Below are 20,629 nucleotides of genomic sequence, written 5' to 3'. Positions count from 1 at the left end.
CACCTTGTCTAGTTGAGGCATTACTTAGCTGTGGTGCTAAACTGCTGCAACAGATTCTCGCTTGTTAATATCACAAATATTCCACAGTCCACAAATAAATACTACAATGTGAAAAGAGACCCAAGAGGTAAAATCACACTTGATCAAATTGACAATAAAATCTAAGTGAGCAGAAAGATCATATCAACCCTACATAGTTTTTTAAAAACACAATGTAAAGTTCAGCATCTACATGGGTAAAGGATACGGGGAACGGCAAAGGGCTGTGCAAAGGCGTGAAACGCGGAGCCCCATGTGATCTGCCAAGGGGCAATGTAGGTCAACACGAATCGCAGCTTATACAGCAGATCCCACAGCTTCTCCCGCGTGCAACAAAACGATGAGAGAAACATCAGTTTTAGCAATTGTTTTACAAATCCACTTCAAATTCACAAGGGTGCATGCATATACATTATTAAAACACATCTAGCTGTTTCAAGTGTTGAGACATGTGGGTGTACTCTTAGACCTTGCTGAAGAGGATGGACATGCAGTAGTAGTCGAGGAGGAAGGTCTGGGAAAAGCGAGGGTAGTCAAATTGGAAGAAGAGCGCGGTGAAGCACAGGGTGACGTATTGCTGACACGGCACACAGAACGACGAACGAAGCAGTTTCATTCCAGCCACTGAGATGAACAGAGCACGGCCACTAAACAAAGAGAGACAACCGTTGATATACATTCGTAGCAGCTTTGGAGAGGATGAAATTAAGGCCCAATCCCATTTCTACCACCTACCCCTCTGTTTAGCACATTAACGTGAAGAGCTAGGGATGTAAAGCTTAGGCCATGTCCCAAATGGCACACTTCATGTGGACTTTTTGTCTCTAGGCCTTAAACTGCACGTGCTCGCTTAGGCCCAATCCCAATTCTATTTTATACCCCTCCCCCTTGCCCTTACCCCTACGCCTACCCCTTCCCCTTGCCCCTTGAAACAGAGTGTCAAGGGGTAGGGCTGAAAATATTCCCCTAAGAAATGGGACACCACTACTAGACCGTTACACGTCATCATAAGTCGTTGCTAGCTCCTACGTCATAGATGCTCCGATGTAATAATACAATATAATTTAATATTACAAGAAATTATTAAAAAAATATATGTTGTGGAACTATTACAAAGTCAATAACATTAGCAAACTTTTTTTCATGGCGATTTTTACAAATCTTTTTTCTGAGAACATACCGTATACATGAACACAAGATTAAAGGCAACATAAAACAAGTGATTATTTGTTATTAAAATACTTTTTAATGTCCAAAAATAAATAAATTTATGGGCCATATTGGAAATTTATCATACCCCTTCGTCTGAAGTGTGGTCCTGAAAAATCTTCGTTTGAAGGGTTACCCCTACCCCTTCCCCTTCAGCCAAAAGAGAATTGAGACACCCCTACCCCTTCACGTGAACGCGCGAAACAAAGGGGAAGGGGAAAGGGGAAGGGGTAAGGGGTAGAATTGGGATTGGGCCTTAGTCTACGAGTCTGTAGGGCAGGGTTCACCAATCCTGCACCTGGAGGGTCGGTGTCTCTGCAGATTTTAGCTCCAACCCTAATCACACCTAAAGCACCTTAATTGGCTACTTTAGGTGTGCTTGATTAGGGTTGGAGCTAAACTCTTCAGAGACATCGGCCCTCCAGGAGCAGAATTGGTGAACCCTGCCGTAGGGCGTTCCATCTGTCATTTTAATGCTCGAAGTGTGCACATCGGCGCCCTCTTGATGCCTGCACTGCTTCACGCACCTTACCAACCCAGAGGTCCTCGCGAAAGACAATCAGACGACGGATGGGAGGAGTTCACATTAATGGTCAACTTCTCTTCCCATTTCCGGTGTGACGCTCGAGTCCGTTCCAAAATACGACTCCGGTGTGCCCTCGTGGACTCGCGTCAAGGGTCCCTAAGGTCTGCACTACATGATGTCAAAGTATGGACTCTGAGGAAGTCCACAAGTCCGGAGTGTGCCATTTGGGACAGGGCCTTAGTTGGAGAGATAGGGCCTGATAGCCCTTCAAAACAAAGATTTTTCGGGACCTCATTTCAAACGAAGGGGTAAGAAATTTTCCAAGATGGCTGATCATGGGACTATAATTCAGGTGTTTTATTTTGCATTAAAGTTTTTATTAACAAAAGATCTTTTGTTTTATGTTGCGTTCAATCTTGTGTTCATATTTACGATCATGTAATTTAAAGAAATGTTTGCAAAAAGAAAAAACTTTATTACATTTAACATGGTATGTTAGCAAACTAAAGTAGCTGTAAGTAGACTGGCCATCTAAAGCACTGGTAGTTTTCCCCTTTATGTTGTGATCACACTTCGGAGGCGGCACACACAAAAAAAAAAAATCTCCCAGTGCTTTAGATTTCCGAGTTTACTACAGCTTTTGTGAACAGCCCGGGAAAACCAAAGCATGAATAGACGACCACCCAGAAACGCCAACAGAGGGGTATGTGGTGTGCTGCTTTGGGCGAAAAAGTCCAGGGCCAATTTTTAGGCTTTAACCCACTAAAAAATTACTACAGGTGATAGCAGCCTGATAAACATTGCATGTACTTTAACGTAGGACGTATGATGACTTATGACGGTGTAGTAGTTGTGTCCCATTTCTTAAGGATTTTTTTATCCCTACCCATTACTTCCCATAGGCGTAGGGGTATAAAATATAATTGGGATTGGGCCTAAGACTAAACAAACTGCATATGGGATAAATATTAGGACTTTAACGATTGCATGTCTTTCACATTTAAAAAAACAATCCGAGATATTTTTGCAAGTGAACTGTGGAAAATCTGTGTAAACTGAGAAGTAGCAATTTCCTGCAGCCTGAGATCGAGAGAATTCTTGAATGTTCTTACTAGGCGCCAGGTTTATCCGGGTTTTGGCTGACACTGTGAGCTTCAGTGGTCAGGGAGTTGAGTACCACAGCCGGGTAAATGACATATTTCTCCACGCACTGCAGCCAAGCGTACAGCTTTTCAAACCACATCAGTTGAGCGGCATCTGAGACAGACAGACAGAGAGAGAGAGAGAGGGGTCAGTTTATACGATTTTGCTCACTGTATTATTGTGCCTGTGGATTTGACTACTCACCTCGAACCTCAAACTGACTGTACTCTCGGGAGCGCAACACAGGATGGGCCAAGCAGAACCAGGGCAGCTGTTTGCGGAGTTGAGGCAGGAGGTAGTGTGTGAACAACCCCACCACTCCGGCCAAGATGTACAGGACAAAACTGAGAGCAGGCTGAGAAAGATCAAAGCAATGCTTTAGAAAGGGGCTAACATAATGTCTGAACTTAGACAAATTCCCAATTTACAACACTGAAAGACACTGGATCTCAACTTACCTGCAGAGCAATGAAGACTGTACTGGCACTAATAGCAAAGGTAATGATGGCCATTAGAGGACACATGACCAGGTCTGAGTGAAGTGTCTCTTTCTACAAAGACATAGTGTATGTTTTTTTTAAAAGTCACATTTTTATTCAAAAGACATACCAAGAAAACGTTTTTTTTTTACCACAGAGTTGCGCAGTTTCTCTGGTAGAGGGTCTTTAATCTCTAGCGGAGGCTCCTCTGGTGTTCGGGTCTCCAGCTCTGGAAAAAGCTTGGATCGGACCAGAGACCTGTGGGGTAGCAGCACGGACAACACGTTTGATTTAGTAAAATGGTTATGAAGCATACTGTACGTAAGGGTGAATAAGTAATAAATGTGATGTCGACCAGAGGATAGTAGGATCGCTGCTCTGCCTGCTCAGGTGATAGGACAATGCTAAGAGGAGACCGCAGAACACAGAGAACAGCACTGGCACATGTGCATCTCCCCATGGAGCCTACAAACACACACATAAACAATGAGCAAAGGGAGTAGATCCTAAATTCAGCATCACAGAGACAAACCATGTCACACTTACGTTGATGGCACCAAGGCAAAATCCATAAACCAGAGCTGCCACCAACACACTGCGGAAGAGACTGTAAACTGATGACAGTGGGCTTGTAGTGGCTGAAACACACATAAATATAACGGACTAGACCTTCCAACGGAGTGTCTTATGGTAGACATTAAACAGTACATGTTTTTCCAGGGATACAACCCATGACCTTGGCGTTCACAGTAGCAAGCTCTAACAAGGTTTTTGGATTTTGTCCCGGAGTGTCACTGTCATGAAGAGTTGAGCATCAACCCAACACCTGCCTGTAACTTTCAGGTAATCCTGAAGACTTAGTTAAGTTTGTTTAGATGTTTGTGATTAAAGTTGGACCAATACTCTGCAGGACAGTGGTGTTCCAGGAACAGAGCCGAATAGTCCTGCTGTATGAGTTGAGCTATAGGAACATCAAAGCCATAGCATATTATGAAGTATGTCTCACCAGTTCCACCAAAAATGTGCATGTCCACCTGTTCCAGCAAACACATAAGGAAAGTGTTGACCTGAGGTAGGAGCCCAAACAGGAAGATCATTGGAAAGCAGAGTGTGAACACTGGAAAAAAAAATAAAGAAATAGTCATGTTAATGTTATAAAACACCATTTATAAGAAGTTCTCACAACGCTGACTTTGAGTGAACACTATAAGCATGTCTCTAGCACAATGCAGGAAGAGGGCAGAGAAGAAGGTTACCCCATAGAGGGTAAAAGGCCGCAAACCGTCCCAGTTTCCCACCCGGTCAAACACCCAGATCAGCACGCAACACAGGCAGAAATACACCGGTCGACTGTACACAATGATCCAGTTGTGGCCATGCAATACAGATCATGCTAAATACATTTCTGTATGGTTTACAGGGATTTTAAATAAGGCTAATACACAGCTGTAGTACTTACATGCATTGGAGATGCTGCATCAGGCTGTACACTCTGTAAAATGGCAACAAAATTATTTTTGGCGAATATATTTTTACATTGTTTGGTGGCACACTTGCACGGCCATACAAATGTATTTACTTTGTTGTTATGCCTACATTACAAACTACCTAATTACTTTAAGTGGTTTGGTTTTAGGTTTCAACTTCCACTGACCTTCAGTAAAGAGTACTGACAGCTGGCAATGACCAGACAAAACTGGAAGACCCAGATGTCCCTAAAGAAGCCTTGAAGAAGCAGGAGGAAGCCAAGGAATGCCACCAAGCTGGCCAACACTACTGCAAACACGTTCTCCCCCACGCGCCGGTTCCTGTGGCAGTCAGGCAGGTTATAATAGAAAACATGCCAGAGTCAAACTTATCATGCTTATAACCTGCCATGTGACATTCTGCAGATTTATGGCAGCTTGAAAACAACTCACCTGTCCAGTAAGGCTAGCAATGCTAGCCTATCATAGCGAACTCGTAGCCACTTCCCTGGCAGCACCCAGAAGCGGTAATACTGTTTAGGCTTGGCCTTCTCCTCGATCATCAGTGTGTTCTCTTGAGATTCATGTGGGGACTCGTGATCTAGGTCAAACTACAGAGAGGGCGTCAATGAAAGCTGTGAATGAAGCAGTTTATATAGATGACCGTTAAAGGTTGAGCCTTGCCTCTGGCATGTCCAGGGGTACCCTTCGGACCTGCATGCCCTGGAGGACCACCGGTCTAGGCTGCAGCATGGACATCACCGGTGCCACCTCCTGGACATCAGTGGAGGTGAAGCTGGAGGACTGTGACTGTCGCTCACGCTCCCTAAGCCAATTGAAGGTTAGAGGGGTCAAACACAGAGCCAGAGAAACAATACTGAACATCATTGCGATGATAACATTTACATGTACATTATTTTCTGATTATTGAATTTAATATTCTGGTTAAGCCTAACAAGTTATTTACATAAGTCTCAGTTATTGAAATATTCTATTGCTGCTATGCCCCTCCGGAAATAGAAGAGACGCTTGCTAAATCCATTTAATTCTCTCAATTAATTCTCATTCAAGTTCTTATAATAGCACACCAGACAGCAGAATTTAGGACACAAGACAAAAGTAGGCCATTTTAAAGTCTGTAAAAAGTTCTCCTTGTAACTCCCGAAGGGTTTCCCCAATAGCTTTATCACTGTCTGTATTTATTTTTACTCAGAATTAACTTAGTTTTGACATGAGCCAACATAATATTCCAAGTACTATTAAAATAAATCTTGAGCATGCAAACAGTTGTAGGTATCAGTATTTTAAAACATACTGCACTGGGTCCTCGTATCCTCCACCAGCAGGCCCAAAAGTATAAGATCTCTTTACTCCTGAAATGAGATTTCAATTTGTAACCCCTTAAATCTCAAGAGGATGTTAGTTAAACTAGCATTAGTGTGAAACTGCAAAGAAAAGACAAATGGATCTTTACCGCTTTCGTCAAAAAAGTAGTGCACAGCTCCCTCCGAGGTGTCATCAAAGGTGGAGGCTTCATGAACACCACTGCGGGGCAGCAGAAGCAGGGAGGAGGCGGCAAAGTGAAGGGCAGAGGGGAGCGTCCGTGTTCGGGAGTGAGATGAGGTGCGGACCCTCTGGAGGTCCTGAAGACTAGGAGGAGAGCCCATGGCAGAAGGGGGTGGAGTGGGATTACTACCTGCATTATGTCGCCTCCGAATGGCCTGTGTCCTCTTTACGCTGCTCACAGAGTCACGTTTACTACCCTCCTCTGGGGCTGAGATAGAAATAGCATAGACAACAGAGAGCAAAAACTTTAGAAAAAGTAATAAAACACCCTAAAGCTAAAATAATGATGAGTTAGTGAAAAAAAGTGACAACTGCATGAGGTACTAAGTGCTTCTTACCTCCTCCTACCGCCCCCTCTTCCAAAAGCTCTCCTGCTCTCCAACCTGTCTGATTCCCAGCCCAGGAGCCCCCAAGAGAGTCAAGTCTGTGGTGGGCCCTGGAGAAACCTTCTGAGTGCACTGTCCGAGCCTCCAGGTCTGATTTAGAGATGGTGAGAGGACGTGGGGCAGGAGTGGAAGAAGGGGGTACAGATACCAGAGTAGAAGCAGGGGTCCCAGTGTTGTTGGAACCTCCACCAGCCCCATCCATGCTGAGCACTCTGGCATGAGTCTTGGCACTGGCTGTGCTGGCTGAACGCTGGGCACTACGAGTATGAGAGGGACCAATGGTATCAGACTCCTCGCCCTCTCCAGGGCTAGGTAGCTGAGGGATTGGGCCAGGTTGGGAAGCAATGCCAACATTTGCCATATCAGGAGAGTAGCTGGAGGTAGAGGAGCTTGAATCGTCATCTTCATCATCATCTTCGTCACCAGAGCTGAAGCGTCGTGGAGAACCCAGGCTAGATCCGCCACTCATGTCGCTACCATCATCTTCATCACTAGAGTCCTCAAACAAGCTCTCACTGTAGGCTTTAGCACCCAGCCGACTGCGTACGGGGATGTAATCTCTGTGTTGGCTACGGTTGTGGTGCCGGCGATAGGAGCCACAGTCGAAACTGCTACTGCCAGCGGAGCCGCGTTTGCGAGGGGCTTTTCTACGACCAGGGCGGTGACCCACACTGCCTCCTGCACGTAACAGCTTCAGATCTTTAGGTCGCACCACCTGCTGCTGCGCTTGCAGAGATGGTGGCTCTGCTAGGATGTAAGATGGGGCAGAAACAGGCAGGGCAGGCTCTGAGCAGACAAAGCCCAGAGCCAACCCTGAGGGTACAGAGCTGGCCTGTCTTGGTGGTGGCAGAGGGGGTATGGGGATGCCACCATCAAGATCACAGGTCTCAGAGGGCCCACTGCTAGATGGTGACGAGTTCTGCAAGGTGGGGTGCGCAATGTCTGTAAGCAAAGGGGGAAGGTCTTCTTCCACCAGAGTTCTGTCTAGGACCTGCCCAGAAGAAAGCTCTTTGGAGGGAGAGCGCAGCAGCACGCTATCTGACAGATCGTCCGTGTCGCTGCCCCCTTGTAACTCATCTCCTGGTTTTTGATAATGTCCTTTACCCTGAGGTAAAGCTGTCGGAGGAGCATTAGACACATGTTGATGAACCTGACCGAGTGAGGGGCTCTCAAGCTGGGTCGAGTCCGTTTTCTCACTGCGGTAGCTACTGACTGTACTAAGAGTTTCTCTGTCTGTGGCTACCCCACCTCCACTAAAGCAGCTGTCCGTGGAGCCTGCAGCCAGAGCCACCCCTGTGCGGCTGCCTGGGTGCTCAGCACCAGGTGCAAAAGTGACAGGATCAAGGCCCAAACCCAGCAAATTCTCGCTTAGCTCCTCACTCAAGCTACTTTTGATGAGAGGACTTAGAGGTGCATCTCCCAGGCTTTCAGACTCAGCTGAGGGTCCGAGGGGAGAGTAGCCACCTAGCCCTTTCTCATCAGGGCTCTGCGGAGATAGTTGCTCCACTTCTCCGTTCTCCACCTGTTCTCTCTCATCTCCATCTTCCTGGCTTGATGGGGATGGGGGGATTGAGGGACAATTTGTTGGGCGAAGGCTAACAAAACCTGCTGACATGACATCACCGACCATTAGTCCTCTGTAATCCCCAGCCAGGCTGGCTGGCACCAAACCTGCAAAGACAAAAAGCACTTACTACTAAGTGCAATGGGGATTTCCACATGTAGTATAACAAAGTAGAGAGAACACTTCAAAAACGAATCCATTGGTTCTTATTAAGTTACCAATCCATTCAGCTATCAATCCAGTGTCACATTTCCCCATTCAGTTTATATTAAAAAGCGTTAACTTAGTCTGAGATCAATACCATAAAGCATAACAATGGGGTTTCTAGGAATACCATAAAAACTTTTCAGACCTGCAGTGAGCGAGAAGACACTTTATCTGTGCAAGTGATAAGTTAGTATAATTTCAATTTTATTTAAAAAAATAGTCTTTAATATCTCAACTTTGAGTACAGAACTACATTACCCACAATCCTATAATACATCAATCAGAGAGGTTGTTCCAAGCATGGAAACCATTTCCAAGGACTTTCATAAGTTTTAATATGACATTTTATTAATTTTTGCAGTGCAATTAAAAAGGGAATGTACTTACTAGTGTTTTCCCGAGAGTTGCGTCCAAGGACGTCTCTGTGTGCAGAGGTCACTATCACATTATTTCTGATCTCTTTAATATCTGGAATGTAAAAATTATAAAAAAAATGCCATCAACAGTTATGTCAATTAAAACTACTTGGGTATGATTACAAATAGTTAGCAATTAAACAACATACCTTTTAAGCCTCCAGGGTCTTCAAGGTGTGGTAAAAATTCCTGATCAAAAGAAGAAAAATTAGTAAGAGGAAATTCCTAGAACAAAAGAGAACAATGGTAAAGACATGAGATGTTTGGTGTTTGCAATCTCCTCACCGACACCTGGTTCAATCCAAACAGAGAGTGCTGGGAACTGCAGCGAACCGGAGGGGTGGAGTTTACCTTTCGAAACACCGTCATTTCCACACCGACGCCACTGTCTCTGTGGGTACAGGCATGCCGACATGAGCTAAAACTGACTACAGCACAGTGACTGCTCAACACCATCAACAGCTGTTCACCAACCACAACTCCCCAAAGAAGCAGTTTGTTACAAACTAATGATATTATCTACTTGCTGCCTTGAGGAATGAGTGCTAACAGAGAGTTTGACTGTGTACAATGTAGCAATGACTATGCAATGGTTGCTGTACCGATGTTGGCTTCCGTCGTGAGCTCCAGAACCTTCTTCTCCTTCTTCCACTCTCTGGGGGTCTGTGGTAAACGAGGCCTGCCTCTTCTCCACAATCTCACCCAGGTCGAACATGGTATGCAGTCGGAAATTGACTGCTTTTATGGCTGTGAAGAAGGCTGCTATCACAGCGCAGTACACACCAGCAACTAATAAATTGGGAGGGAGGGCCTGAGAAAAAAGGGGTTAGAAATCAATTCGGTGTGGTTGCACAACTTACAACCTCACTTCATTTCATAACTGACTCTATAGAAAGACAACACAGCCTTTGTGCATTATTTAAGGTACTCTAACTTGCATTATTAAATCAGATTACAGGTTTTATTTTGCACTTTGTTAAAGATATAACATTTGAACACCTACATTGTTAATTTCTTGATAACAAATAAAATTACATGCTTGATTTATCATGAGGTTGCAAAGCTTAAACATCACTGAAGACAATAACATTTTGGGGCAGCTTCCCGGAGAGGCTTTATATTAATCCAGGTCTAGGCCTTAAGCCCGGGATACACTGAATGATCTTTGGCTGTCCTAGAGGAAATATTACCATCATGAATCAATCATGGCAATTTCTGTGATCGTGGCTCTTCATCTGTGGTCCCATGTCTGACAGTGTCAAAAAGGTGTCATGATCAACGCACAGTGTGTTTGCGGCTACAACCTGCAGGGGTTGCAAATGTTCTGCCATTTTCTTACTCCCGCTAACTTCTGAGACATTGGCCTAATGGCCGTATATGACAGACAACTGGACAGCGACAACTACAGCAGTGTCAGAGGAGGTCGTATGACGCACACATAGGGATTTTATTTTTTTTTATATATTAATACTAGAGATTGAAATATCGATAAACTATAGACCCCTTTCACTACACATCATCAATCCAGAAGTCGGCCATATTGGAGATACGGAGCGTAAACAATGACACTGAACCGAACGCACCTCAAACATTTTTGCTGCTGAAAATTGTCAATTACTGTCATGTTTTGGGCTGTACTAATCGGTCGGACCAGGAAAAACATTGAGTACTACAGACTGCCAAAAGTTATAATAAATTAAGTAGAAGAGTGCAAAAAACTGTCAGAGGAAAGAAGGTGCTTGTGGTTGGCCTAACTGAACCAGGATTTCCAGGGCAAGAATGTTGATATTATTAGTGTATTAGCTAGGGATCGACCGATATGGATTTTTTTGTGCCGATGCCGATACCGATTTTTTCCATCAGCTTTAGCCGATGACCGATACAGGCTGCCGATTTTCTTTAGCCGATATTTGGAGCCGATACTGCTTTTTCTCATTCAGTTTATATCATAAAAATGACACAATGATAAAACCAAATGTTACAGCTCTTAACTTCTTCCACCCTGAAGCTATTTTGGGGATTTTCGCCTGGATTTGGCCTACCCAATTTCAAAAGCTTCCCATACCCACATGCAGAGGTTTACATACAAATGTTTGGTATCATTTTACAGGAAACCCTTTGAAATTACATAAAACACTGTTGAAAGTGCTAAACATGGTTGTATGTGATGTCAGTCCTCTAATAAACACAAAAATAAATAGGCGCTTTTTGATGTTTTTTTTTCTAAAGTTTTTATTTAAAAGTGTATAACTCTGGCCCTGAGTGCCTCAGCTCCCTGCAGACAGTTTTGTTTGATTCCAGCAATTACCAGCTTACAGAGGAAAAAAGATTTTTTTCTCTATCATAATCTATGCAAAAGTTATTTTACTCCAACTGATGGGAGGAATAATACCCTTTTTGTATACAATTTCTGCCTAAAAACATTTGAAGTGCTCCCATAACCACATACAGTGGAATAAATGCAATTTCTTTATATCATTTTAAAGAAAACCCTTTGAAGTTACATAAAAAGCTGCTGTTTGTGACAAATAGTGTTATTTATGTTGTTTTTCATACGATGAAACACCAAATTTTCTTTTTTATGTTGTAAATACTGCCTCTGATAGTGTATAACTCTGGTTCTGGGTGCTCTAGCAGACTGCAGACAGTTCTGGTTGTTAACAGCAGCAGACAGTAAACACCCAAAAAAAGAATGATCTCTTTAGCATGTCGCATTCAAAAGTTATTTTCATTTTACTGAAGTGTCCGAAAATACATTTTTCATATAAATATTAATTTTTTGTTTTGGACATATAATAAATAACAAGGGATTATTAATGCACACATCCTAAGAAAATGCTGTGAATGGACTCATTTTTTAGAGTAGGACCTAAGAGAAAAGATGGTGTATCATTTGTGGCTATCTGTGCTATCTGAGCCAGTCCACACTCAATTTTCCCATATGTTTACAAAAGACGATTTTTTACCTTATTATTCATTCAACTATTGTTGGATATGTGTTGATAATAGAACAAAAATAACGCTGTAGCTAGGGATGCTCCGATCGATCGGCCGCAGATCGGTATCGGCCGATAACGGCATTAAATGACTCGATCGGTCCTCGTTAAATTTGCCGATCTCGTGAACCGATCTTTCTGTTTACTTTTGTCTGTCATGATACGGCTCCTCAATGCGGCTGCACGTAGAGACCATTTTTACGCAGTGAGAGCATTTTTATAACCCGTGGCTGATGAGCGACGTGTAGATTTGCATTTCTCTCTTTGCCTTCACAGAGATATGTGTATTTTCTACGAGGACGCGGTCCGGTCCTAACATCGCGACCCGTCTTCACATCCCCATCAAACAGCGTATACAACACATATCTATCGCGGACAATTGCATCCTCATGTCAAAAGTTTATTATTTGCATGCGTTTTAAAGTTTTGAGCGTTTAAACTTTAACTTTCCTCACAGCTGCTCTCGTCTGCATACACCCGCCGCGCGCACACAGCAGCCTGTCATCAGTGAGTGCACGTGGACAGAGCGATCTCTGTCAAGTCTTAAAGCTAGGGCTGTCGCGGTAACCGCATTACCGCATGACCGCGCTACTGACAAGCCCAACCGCATGGAAAAAAAGCAACCGCAACAACCGCGCATTTCACGTTAAATTCATGAAACTATATGCCGCCTTGTTTTTCACGTCATGCTGACATGTATAATAAAGGCCAAATAGATTGTCAAAAGTTAAAAGAGTAGGCCAATTTGTTTTTCGTAAATTTCAAATAAAAATGTAATACTTCATATTTCGTTAAATCATACAGTGAATGTGTGAAAAAGTAAAACTGAGATGACAGAATAACTGTGGCGTCGTCTCCCTCTAGATCCAGTTTTAAAGATTAAAAGTACTTTAATATAACTGATCAACCCAAATGACGCCAAAATATAACTGTTTGCTTACCAGCATACAAACCTCATAAAAAAGACCTTATAGGTTTTTTCTTTGTGCATCTGCAGCGTCCGCTCCGTGGATGCAGCCAATATAACGCGGCGGTTGCTTTTCTGAACTGACTGACTGCACACTTGACTTTCACATTTAAATATCCAGAATGTGCTAACAGAGGTTTTTTCATCAACAGTATCTGCGTGAAACATTAGATTATAAACACTGATGATCATCTGCCGACTCGACTGTTTCATCACATCCTCTACACACGCAGAGTCTGCTTTATTAACGGCTTTTCCTTCGCTCCGCGTGAGCTAAACGTTTCCGCTTTTTGCTTTTTTACTCGCATATAATTCTACATATTTTCGACAAAGGAAAACACAGGATATAATGTAAGTTATTATAGATAGCATTTAAGCTTGTTCTGAAATGATGACAAATCTTTGTGACTAAATATGACCTCTCTAGCTTAATTTAGCCAAAATAATGATACATTCGTTTTCATTCTTTATATATAAACGTTAATTTATCTACTAATGTATTATTAAAATGCCCTAAATTATTATGCATTGCCTTCTGTATTGCATTCGTTTTGTACATTTACAGGTGCACAAATACTGGCTAATTTTAATTTCTTTAAGACACTGCTGTGTTCTGTATTTGCCGATGCTCTGTTAATTTGCGCTTAACAAGCCTAAATGATGTTCTTCAATTTATTTTTGTTTTCTCAAAAATATATTTAGCTGTAGTATAGCTTGTGTTAATCTTTTTTTTCATAAGGGGGAATACCTGTAGCCTACCCTTCATCTATTAGTTGACCTCATTGTTCTGGATTTAAAAAAATATTTTATTTTAGTAAATGAAGTCGGTAAAACCGCATACCGCGCTGGTGAGCCACGCAAAATCACCGCAAGGGAAATTCCTTCACCGCGACAGCCCTACTTAAAGCTACAGTAACCTAATTCATCTCTCAATAAAATCACTCTCTGCTCTTCACTAAAGAACTGTTGTACTTCATACGAATGCGTGTATATTTAATTCATACAGTAAAGACTGTTAACTGGTTTATTTTCATTAGTTTTTACAGACATAAACCTTTTTAAAGGCATATTAAATTTCTCTTTGCAGAAGAAATATTTGTTGTGCTAATTTATTTGATTCTCTATTAAAACAATAATATACCTAATTACTGCAAGTAATATAACAAAGGCAACATCTGTGGTTTTACTTTATCTAGAAAAATTTTTAAAAGTTACAGTCATCAAAGAGCTTGCATATCATCTTGAAAAATCGGTATCGGCATTGGTATCGGCCGATCACGAAGACAACAAATCGGTGATCTGTATCGGCCTGCAAAAATCCTGATCGGAGCATCCCTAGCTGTAGCCTTATTCCTGAGAATGAGAGCTTTCATTTGATATAAGACTTGCCCATGTTTGTCATACTTGAAAAATATGAAATATGTGATATTAAATCATATAAAAAATTATGGGGGGGTGATAGTGTAAATTAAGTGTAAATAACTTTCTTACAGTAAAAGATTTCTCAAAGTGATGCATATCTGGAGAAAGTAGAGAGTCTAAGCTTTCAAACAGTATCTCATATGTGTTACTGGGGTCCATGATGGACCATTAAAGATTAAAAGAATATTTTATTTGAGTGAAAATACGAAATTTTGTACCCGGGACTGGGTCCTCAGGGTTGAAGAGGTTAATTTAAAAAAGGAACATTTATTGAACTATATTTAACAAATAGTAAAAACAGGTGAGGTAGAACAAGTAAGAAAATTCAGTGCTGCTTAAAATACATAAATAAAATAATAATTACACCATTGCACACAGTAGCAGCAACCAAGCAGCATAACAAGGGGAACACTTTACTTTATCCATGAAAGTAACCAACTATTTACAACCTATTTAATGCTTAGGTCTAAGTTTTAGTGCACTTAACTTAATCTCTTGTAGAGCAAATGTCTTTAATAAGAAGACAAGGAAAATGTAAACAGCAATACTGATCAAAAAACAACTTAAAAAGAATTCTGATTAATATGCCAATTGCCCCACTTCTGTACCTCACACACCCTCTTGCCCTATAATAAATGCGAGGGATAGATAGTTTGCCTCAGCTCGCTTAAAACGCATAAAACTGAACAAATACATGAGGATTTGTGTACGGACTTCGGTCAGATAGTAGAGCGCGTGCACGTGGGAGAGGTGCACTGAGACATGGATGAGAGAGTGCATGTATCTTTGCGCTCCCAGTGAACAGAAATGTTGACAAAACTTACAAATAAACACTTCTCCGGTCACATAAAAGTCATGTGGGAACTGTTTGGAACTAAGTGCTTAGAGTCGAATTTCTTATTTTTTTTCGCTGACGAAAATTCCGCGAAACTCCGTGTTAACAACCATAAACGTATGCAACCATGAACTGCGCTCTCCACAATGATGAGAAACTATCAGCAATGGATATTAATGTTTAGCCTTTTACTACTACATATATTTATGGAGATGAAAATTAAAAACCCAGCATGTCCAGCTATGATCAGCTGTTCGGCTGATGACCTGCGTTCGCTTGCGGCATTATGAGCACGCGTCACGTCCAAACGTCAGACTGGTGGTCGCTGAATAAAACTCCTATAAATACCACGAAATCACGGAACAACGTCAGCATTATTTAATCCTATGACCAGTGTTTGTAACAGCTGCCGTATGCATACGGTTAGCCTAAAGGCTATTTGAAGCTCCCTAAATACAATGGCAAGCAGTTTTATAGGCATTCGCGTTTTCCATTATGACCACCAAACTTTCTTAGCTATGATTGCACGCACATATAGAGCAACGTGCTTACACTTTCAAAGTATATGGCAATATTTCAGTCAAACGGTTAAAAGATGCTTTGAAGTTTAAAACTTACCAGAGCAGGCTTGGAGCGCTCCGCTCTGCTAGTGGGGGGAGGGGCAATGCACGGGCTGCAGGCAGCCTCCAGGAACACATAGCTGCCTGTGGGCGCCTGTCTGTAATTAATGCCGGGGAAAAGCTATCGGCGAACGCAAGCCGCGAATCGGCCGATGCCGATACACCTAAAACCTGCTAAAATCGGCCTGATGTATCGGCCGGCCGATATATCGGTCGATCACTAGTATTAGCATTTATTGGTGCACCCCTATTAAAAGTAATGTCTTTTTTATTCTACCAAAAACTGAAGAGTGCCTGCCCGTAGGGCTACCAGGGAAATCGTGCGAGCCCTGACTTGCATACCAGTATTTGTTTACCACTAGAGCATGCTGGTGACGTTGCGCTAATGTGTGTCATAGCGTCAAAGACTCCAATTCAATAGGTGTCATCATCGTACAGTACATGCTATTCATACCAAAGTTTAAATGATCCATGTCGCACAGTGTGATCCTACCGTCTTATAGGTCTTGTACACCCTGCAAACTTTCGGGAGTGACAACCGCATTTAAATGCGGAAGTGAATCCCCTAAATGTTCGTTTCATGTCTGTAGGGAACAAGACTCACTCCCGAAAATGTGATCATTGACACAGAAATAACCATAGCAACGTTCTGCCGTCTCGCGTGCTTATTACTCACAGCTTTGACCAAAAAAATCTAACAGCATTGTGTTTTGCAATAAACCTCCGTTTTGGTGTTGTGATTGTACGCTTTTGTGAGGCTGTTTCACGGCGTGTGGTCTTGCAGTGTTGCCAGGTCCTCGTCTTTTTTGTACGTAAATACCATTTTGTCGCTTAACCGTTTATGGCTTTTGGCTCATGAAGGGATTAAGTTTTTGGTGTTAATAAAGTGTGAAGGTGCCGGTCCCAATATTTTGATCTTTGAAGTAAAGCATTTAGATTTATTTTGGTTAATTATTGGATTTTTCTTGTTCGCTGTTTTTTTAGTGCAAGATCAGGTAACACTAGTCAGCAAACCCGAACCGCACATACAGAAGACTTTTTCCCCTTCTAGGAATTTATTTTTTCAGAAGAGAGATCTGTCATGTTTATGATGCATGTTTAAACACTTGATTAACTACTAGTTGTTCAGTTCGGTTATGTATGCAGAGTTTCTGTAAATGCAGTTGTCACTACCTGCATTTTGCAGGAGTTAATTCGGTTGTAAAATGCAGTTGTGAGTCCCGTAAATTACTGAAGAGTGTGTGTGTACAGAACAGGATTAAGCATTAAAGGACAAGTTCGGTAAATTACACTTAAAGCCCTGTTTTCAGATTGTTTATGATGAAATAGAACGGTTTTGACTGAAATTTCGACATTTTTTGGGTGTTTGTGTCTCAGCTCCCACCTCTACAATGGGCCCAATGGTGCACTGGAACAATCCCCTCCAAAATGCACCAAACCTTCGCCCACAAAGACGTGACACCCACCGAGCGGTCAGGGGTATTCAATGATATGCTCACACAAAAATCGCGTTAAAAGATGCTTTCCAACAGCTGTTTTAGCATTCGTTGTTAACTTGTGGACCTATTTTTCCAAACACCGCACACCCGTATATTCTTCCGCTTAGAGCTTGAATAATAGACACTCCAGCCCAGTTGGTGGCGCTAATCCGCCATTGCCAATTGCAAGAATAGAAACAAAGTTCCCGGCACGGAGTAATACCGTACCTCACAGCACATCTAATACAAGTCAATGGAGTTGGCAAAAACTACGATAAAACCTGTTGGAATGCGTATTTTGCAGCGATTTTTGTGTGAGCATACCAGTGAATACCCCTGACCACTCGGTGAGTTTCACGTCTTTGTAAACGAAAGTTAAATGCATTTTAGGAAGGATTGTTCCAGTGCACCATTAAACTCATTGTAAAGGTAGGAGCTGAAACACAAACACCCAAAAATTCTCTGGGCAGCCGCATATGTCGAAATTTCTGTCAAAACCGTTCTATTTCATCATAAACAATCTGAAAACAGGGCTTTAAGTGTAAAATACCGAACTTGTCCTTTAAAAGGTGAAGTGACAACCGAATTAATGTGTGTTCGGGACCACTGGATGGCAAAAAACGTACCGTGTGACTCAACTCGTTCCCTAGCTCCCGAGGTCGTGAATCAGTATATCGTGTACACAGGTTCGGGCACTGGTAAGGACCCTAGCTCACTTCACATTGGGACAATGTTCACTTATTTTTCTGTCACGTGGCTGCTTAAGCGCGTTGTAATCAATCACAGCTGTTACTCATCAACAACCGGCAAAACCAACATCTCTCTGACTTAATTTTAAAAACAGAACATTGTGAAAAATGCTGTCATTATTTTCTTACATATCTGTGCATAAAATTGGAGGCATATAATTACATTTTTAAATGTAATAAATATATTTACAAGTTTAAATAAATATTTTAAATATTGAGTAGATTGTGGTTCCTTACTGTGTAGCAATGTGTGTTTATATTTACAACTAAAACAAACGTTTCTCTTTATAAAAGTTCTGTAACATTTCATAAAGTTTATTGAGTTAAATCGCGTGATGTTCGGTTGGCGAGCTTCAGAAAAGGTCACGTGATTTCCGGTTAGGGAACATATTCTCACTGGTTTTTGCGTTGCATTGTGGGAATTTTTAGGGAATGAACGTTCCAGTGCACTGAACGGATTTTGCGATTGAGACAGCCCTTAAAATGGCCGACTCCCTGATCAGTGCCCTGACTACTGAACAAGGGAGCTGATTGAGACACACGTGTACAAAGTATCCCGGGCTTGTGTTATATTTGGACATTTAAATAGTTTTTACAAACATACTTTAAAGCGATAAATCGGTCAGGTGCCATTGTTTTGTCTCACTCTCAAGATGCACAGCAGTAATGTTTTTTGTAAGGCATGTTTGTACAAAAGATTTAAATGTCATAATATATCTAAAACCTAGTCCTTTATTAATCTAAACCCTTTCAGGGAAAACTGCCCCTAAATGAGCTTGTAAAAGAAGTGTAATAATAACATTATTAAACTGGCACTAGTACTAGTATAAAAGCACTTAAAAATGTTCTAATTAGGGATGCATAAAGATTATTTGTGATTAGGGCTGTCACTTTTCGTTCGAAAATCGATTGCACAATCGATCGGACCAACCAAAAAACGTTTCGAAAACAAACATAGGCAATCGATTTTAACCAAATATGTACACTATTAATTTTAAAAGAATTAAACAGTTAAAATATAGATGTAACAAAACTCACAAACAAGCAGAAAAAGAAAATAAAGAATTCCGAAAGTGCAGTAGGTGTGCGAAAGCTAGACAGAAAATACCCAGCAATTTTACGCACCTATAGTTTCACGCTTTCAATCGCTGCATATAGTGTTTTGCAAAGAAAAAGGAGGACAACGTCAATAAACCTGTGCAACACGAGACAACGTCGAAATTGTGACCTTACAGGAGATGATGAGTTATGACAAGGAGCCACCCTTGCGAGCTGACAGCGACCCGCTTTTGAGATGGAAGATTGGCAGTACGAAATACGCAGCTGGGAACGAAGTACCCGAGTTTCCCTGGGACATCAGTGCGGTCGGAGTGCGTCTTCCCAACAGATGGACATATAGTGAATGAAAAGCGCTCTGCTCTTGACCCCTAAAATGTTGATCGACTTGTTTTCCTGACCAATAATTTGTAATGGCCCTAGTCTTTTGCGCATTTCATTATGCCTGCCTAGTGCCGCCAAAATGTCGGTTACGTTTAATAAAAAAAATACACAGCATGTTCTCAACTTCAAGTAAGTCTATTTAAAGTTTCATTTTTGAACAGTTGTTTGAAATGGATCGAATCATTATTTAAAATAATTTTTGAATTGCCTAAATCATAAAAGCAGCCGGTTGAACATGCAGTAATGTTTTTCATTTATGGCATCCACTCTGCATATTTTTTTAGAGAATGTTGCACTACTGTTGCTGTTTTTTATTCTGCACGAAACTTAATGACAATGAATAAGAAATATTGCTGACGTGTGCGTTTCAGGCGCTCTCTTTACATTTGTCTGTTATTTGGTGTTAAATGGAAACGTCTTTTTTAGACATGGAAAATCGATTTTACAATCGATTCAATGAACACTTATATATTAAAAATCGAAAATGATTTTTTCACAAAAGTGACAGCCCTATTTGTGATTAATCTATAGCAGAATAAAAAATGTTTTTGTTTACATCATGTGTGTATGAACTTTGTATAATAACGTTGTATAGATAAACATGCATGCGTGTGCATTTAAGAAATGTTTACATGTGTATATACAGTTGTATATTTATGTATCATTTATATTATATATAAATACTTAAAGGAACAGTATGTAAGATATTTATATCAATTAATCATAAAATGACCTGGTATGTCACTAGAAATTAAGAAATCATGTTCATTTCAAATATTTATATCACTGACAACAGTGGTCCAGCCAGGATATTGTCATTTTAAAAGTGGAGTTGCAGCCCTCAACTGATGTTTATGTTGTCATTTTGTGTATTGGCCACCAGCTGTGTGATTGCAGTACCAGTTTTGGCCACAAGTTTTGTGATTGCAATACCGGTTTTGGCCACAATCCTACATACTGTTCCTTTAATATATAAATTATTTTTTCCCCTTAAAATTATACATGGATGTGTGCATATTTATATATACATAATTATTATACACAGTTTACACACATATATGATGTAAACAAAAACTTTTATTCTGCTATAGATTTATATTTTTCCGAGAGAAAAGTTGATC

The 20,629-nt window shown here is 41.3% G+C and overlaps 1 protein-coding gene across 1 annotated transcript in view; it reads right to left on the bottom strand.

Annotated features, from left to right (window-relative positions):
• Nucleotides 1-20,629, bottom strand: part of LOC129423068 (pecanex-like protein 3) — a 34,190-nt gene that overhangs the window by 11,374 nt on the left and 2,187 nt on the right. Inside the window, exons 2-22 of the mRNA XM_073871204.1 lie at nucleotides 9,604-9,812; nucleotides 9,287-9,392; nucleotides 9,151-9,190; nucleotides 8,973-9,053; nucleotides 6,767-8,485; nucleotides 6,337-6,636; nucleotides 6,178-6,235; nucleotides 5,547-5,688; nucleotides 5,316-5,473; nucleotides 5,051-5,204; nucleotides 4,861-4,888; nucleotides 4,603-4,777; nucleotides 4,403-4,515; nucleotides 3,943-4,034; nucleotides 3,752-3,861; nucleotides 3,549-3,654; nucleotides 3,376-3,468; nucleotides 3,122-3,272; nucleotides 2,887-3,031; nucleotides 509-686; nucleotides 248-356 (exon numbers count right to left, since the gene is read on the bottom strand). Of these exons, the coding sequence (XP_073727305.1) occupies nucleotides 248-356; nucleotides 509-686; nucleotides 2,887-3,031; nucleotides 3,122-3,272; nucleotides 3,376-3,468; nucleotides 3,549-3,654; nucleotides 3,752-3,861; nucleotides 3,943-4,034; nucleotides 4,403-4,515; nucleotides 4,603-4,777; nucleotides 4,861-4,888; nucleotides 5,051-5,204; nucleotides 5,316-5,473; nucleotides 5,547-5,688; nucleotides 6,178-6,235; nucleotides 6,337-6,636; nucleotides 6,767-8,485; nucleotides 8,973-9,053; nucleotides 9,151-9,190; nucleotides 9,287-9,392; nucleotides 9,604-9,812 (4,267 nt within the window). The remainder of the gene's footprint in view (nucleotides 1-247; nucleotides 357-508; nucleotides 687-2,886; nucleotides 3,032-3,121; nucleotides 3,273-3,375; nucleotides 3,469-3,548; nucleotides 3,655-3,751; nucleotides 3,862-3,942; nucleotides 4,035-4,402; nucleotides 4,516-4,602; nucleotides 4,778-4,860; nucleotides 4,889-5,050; nucleotides 5,205-5,315; nucleotides 5,474-5,546; nucleotides 5,689-6,177; nucleotides 6,236-6,336; nucleotides 6,637-6,766; nucleotides 8,486-8,972; nucleotides 9,054-9,150; nucleotides 9,191-9,286; nucleotides 9,393-9,603; nucleotides 9,813-20,629) is intronic.

Source organism: Misgurnus anguillicaudatus, chromosome 9 (assembly GCF_027580225.2).
Source record: "Misgurnus anguillicaudatus chromosome 9, ASM2758022v2, whole genome shotgun sequence".
Lineage (NCBI taxonomy): Eukaryota > Metazoa > Chordata > Actinopteri > Cypriniformes > Cobitidae > Misgurnus > Misgurnus anguillicaudatus.
The sequence above is the reverse complement of the archived record's forward strand: the minus strand, read 5'-3'. Positions and strand labels throughout refer to the sequence as shown.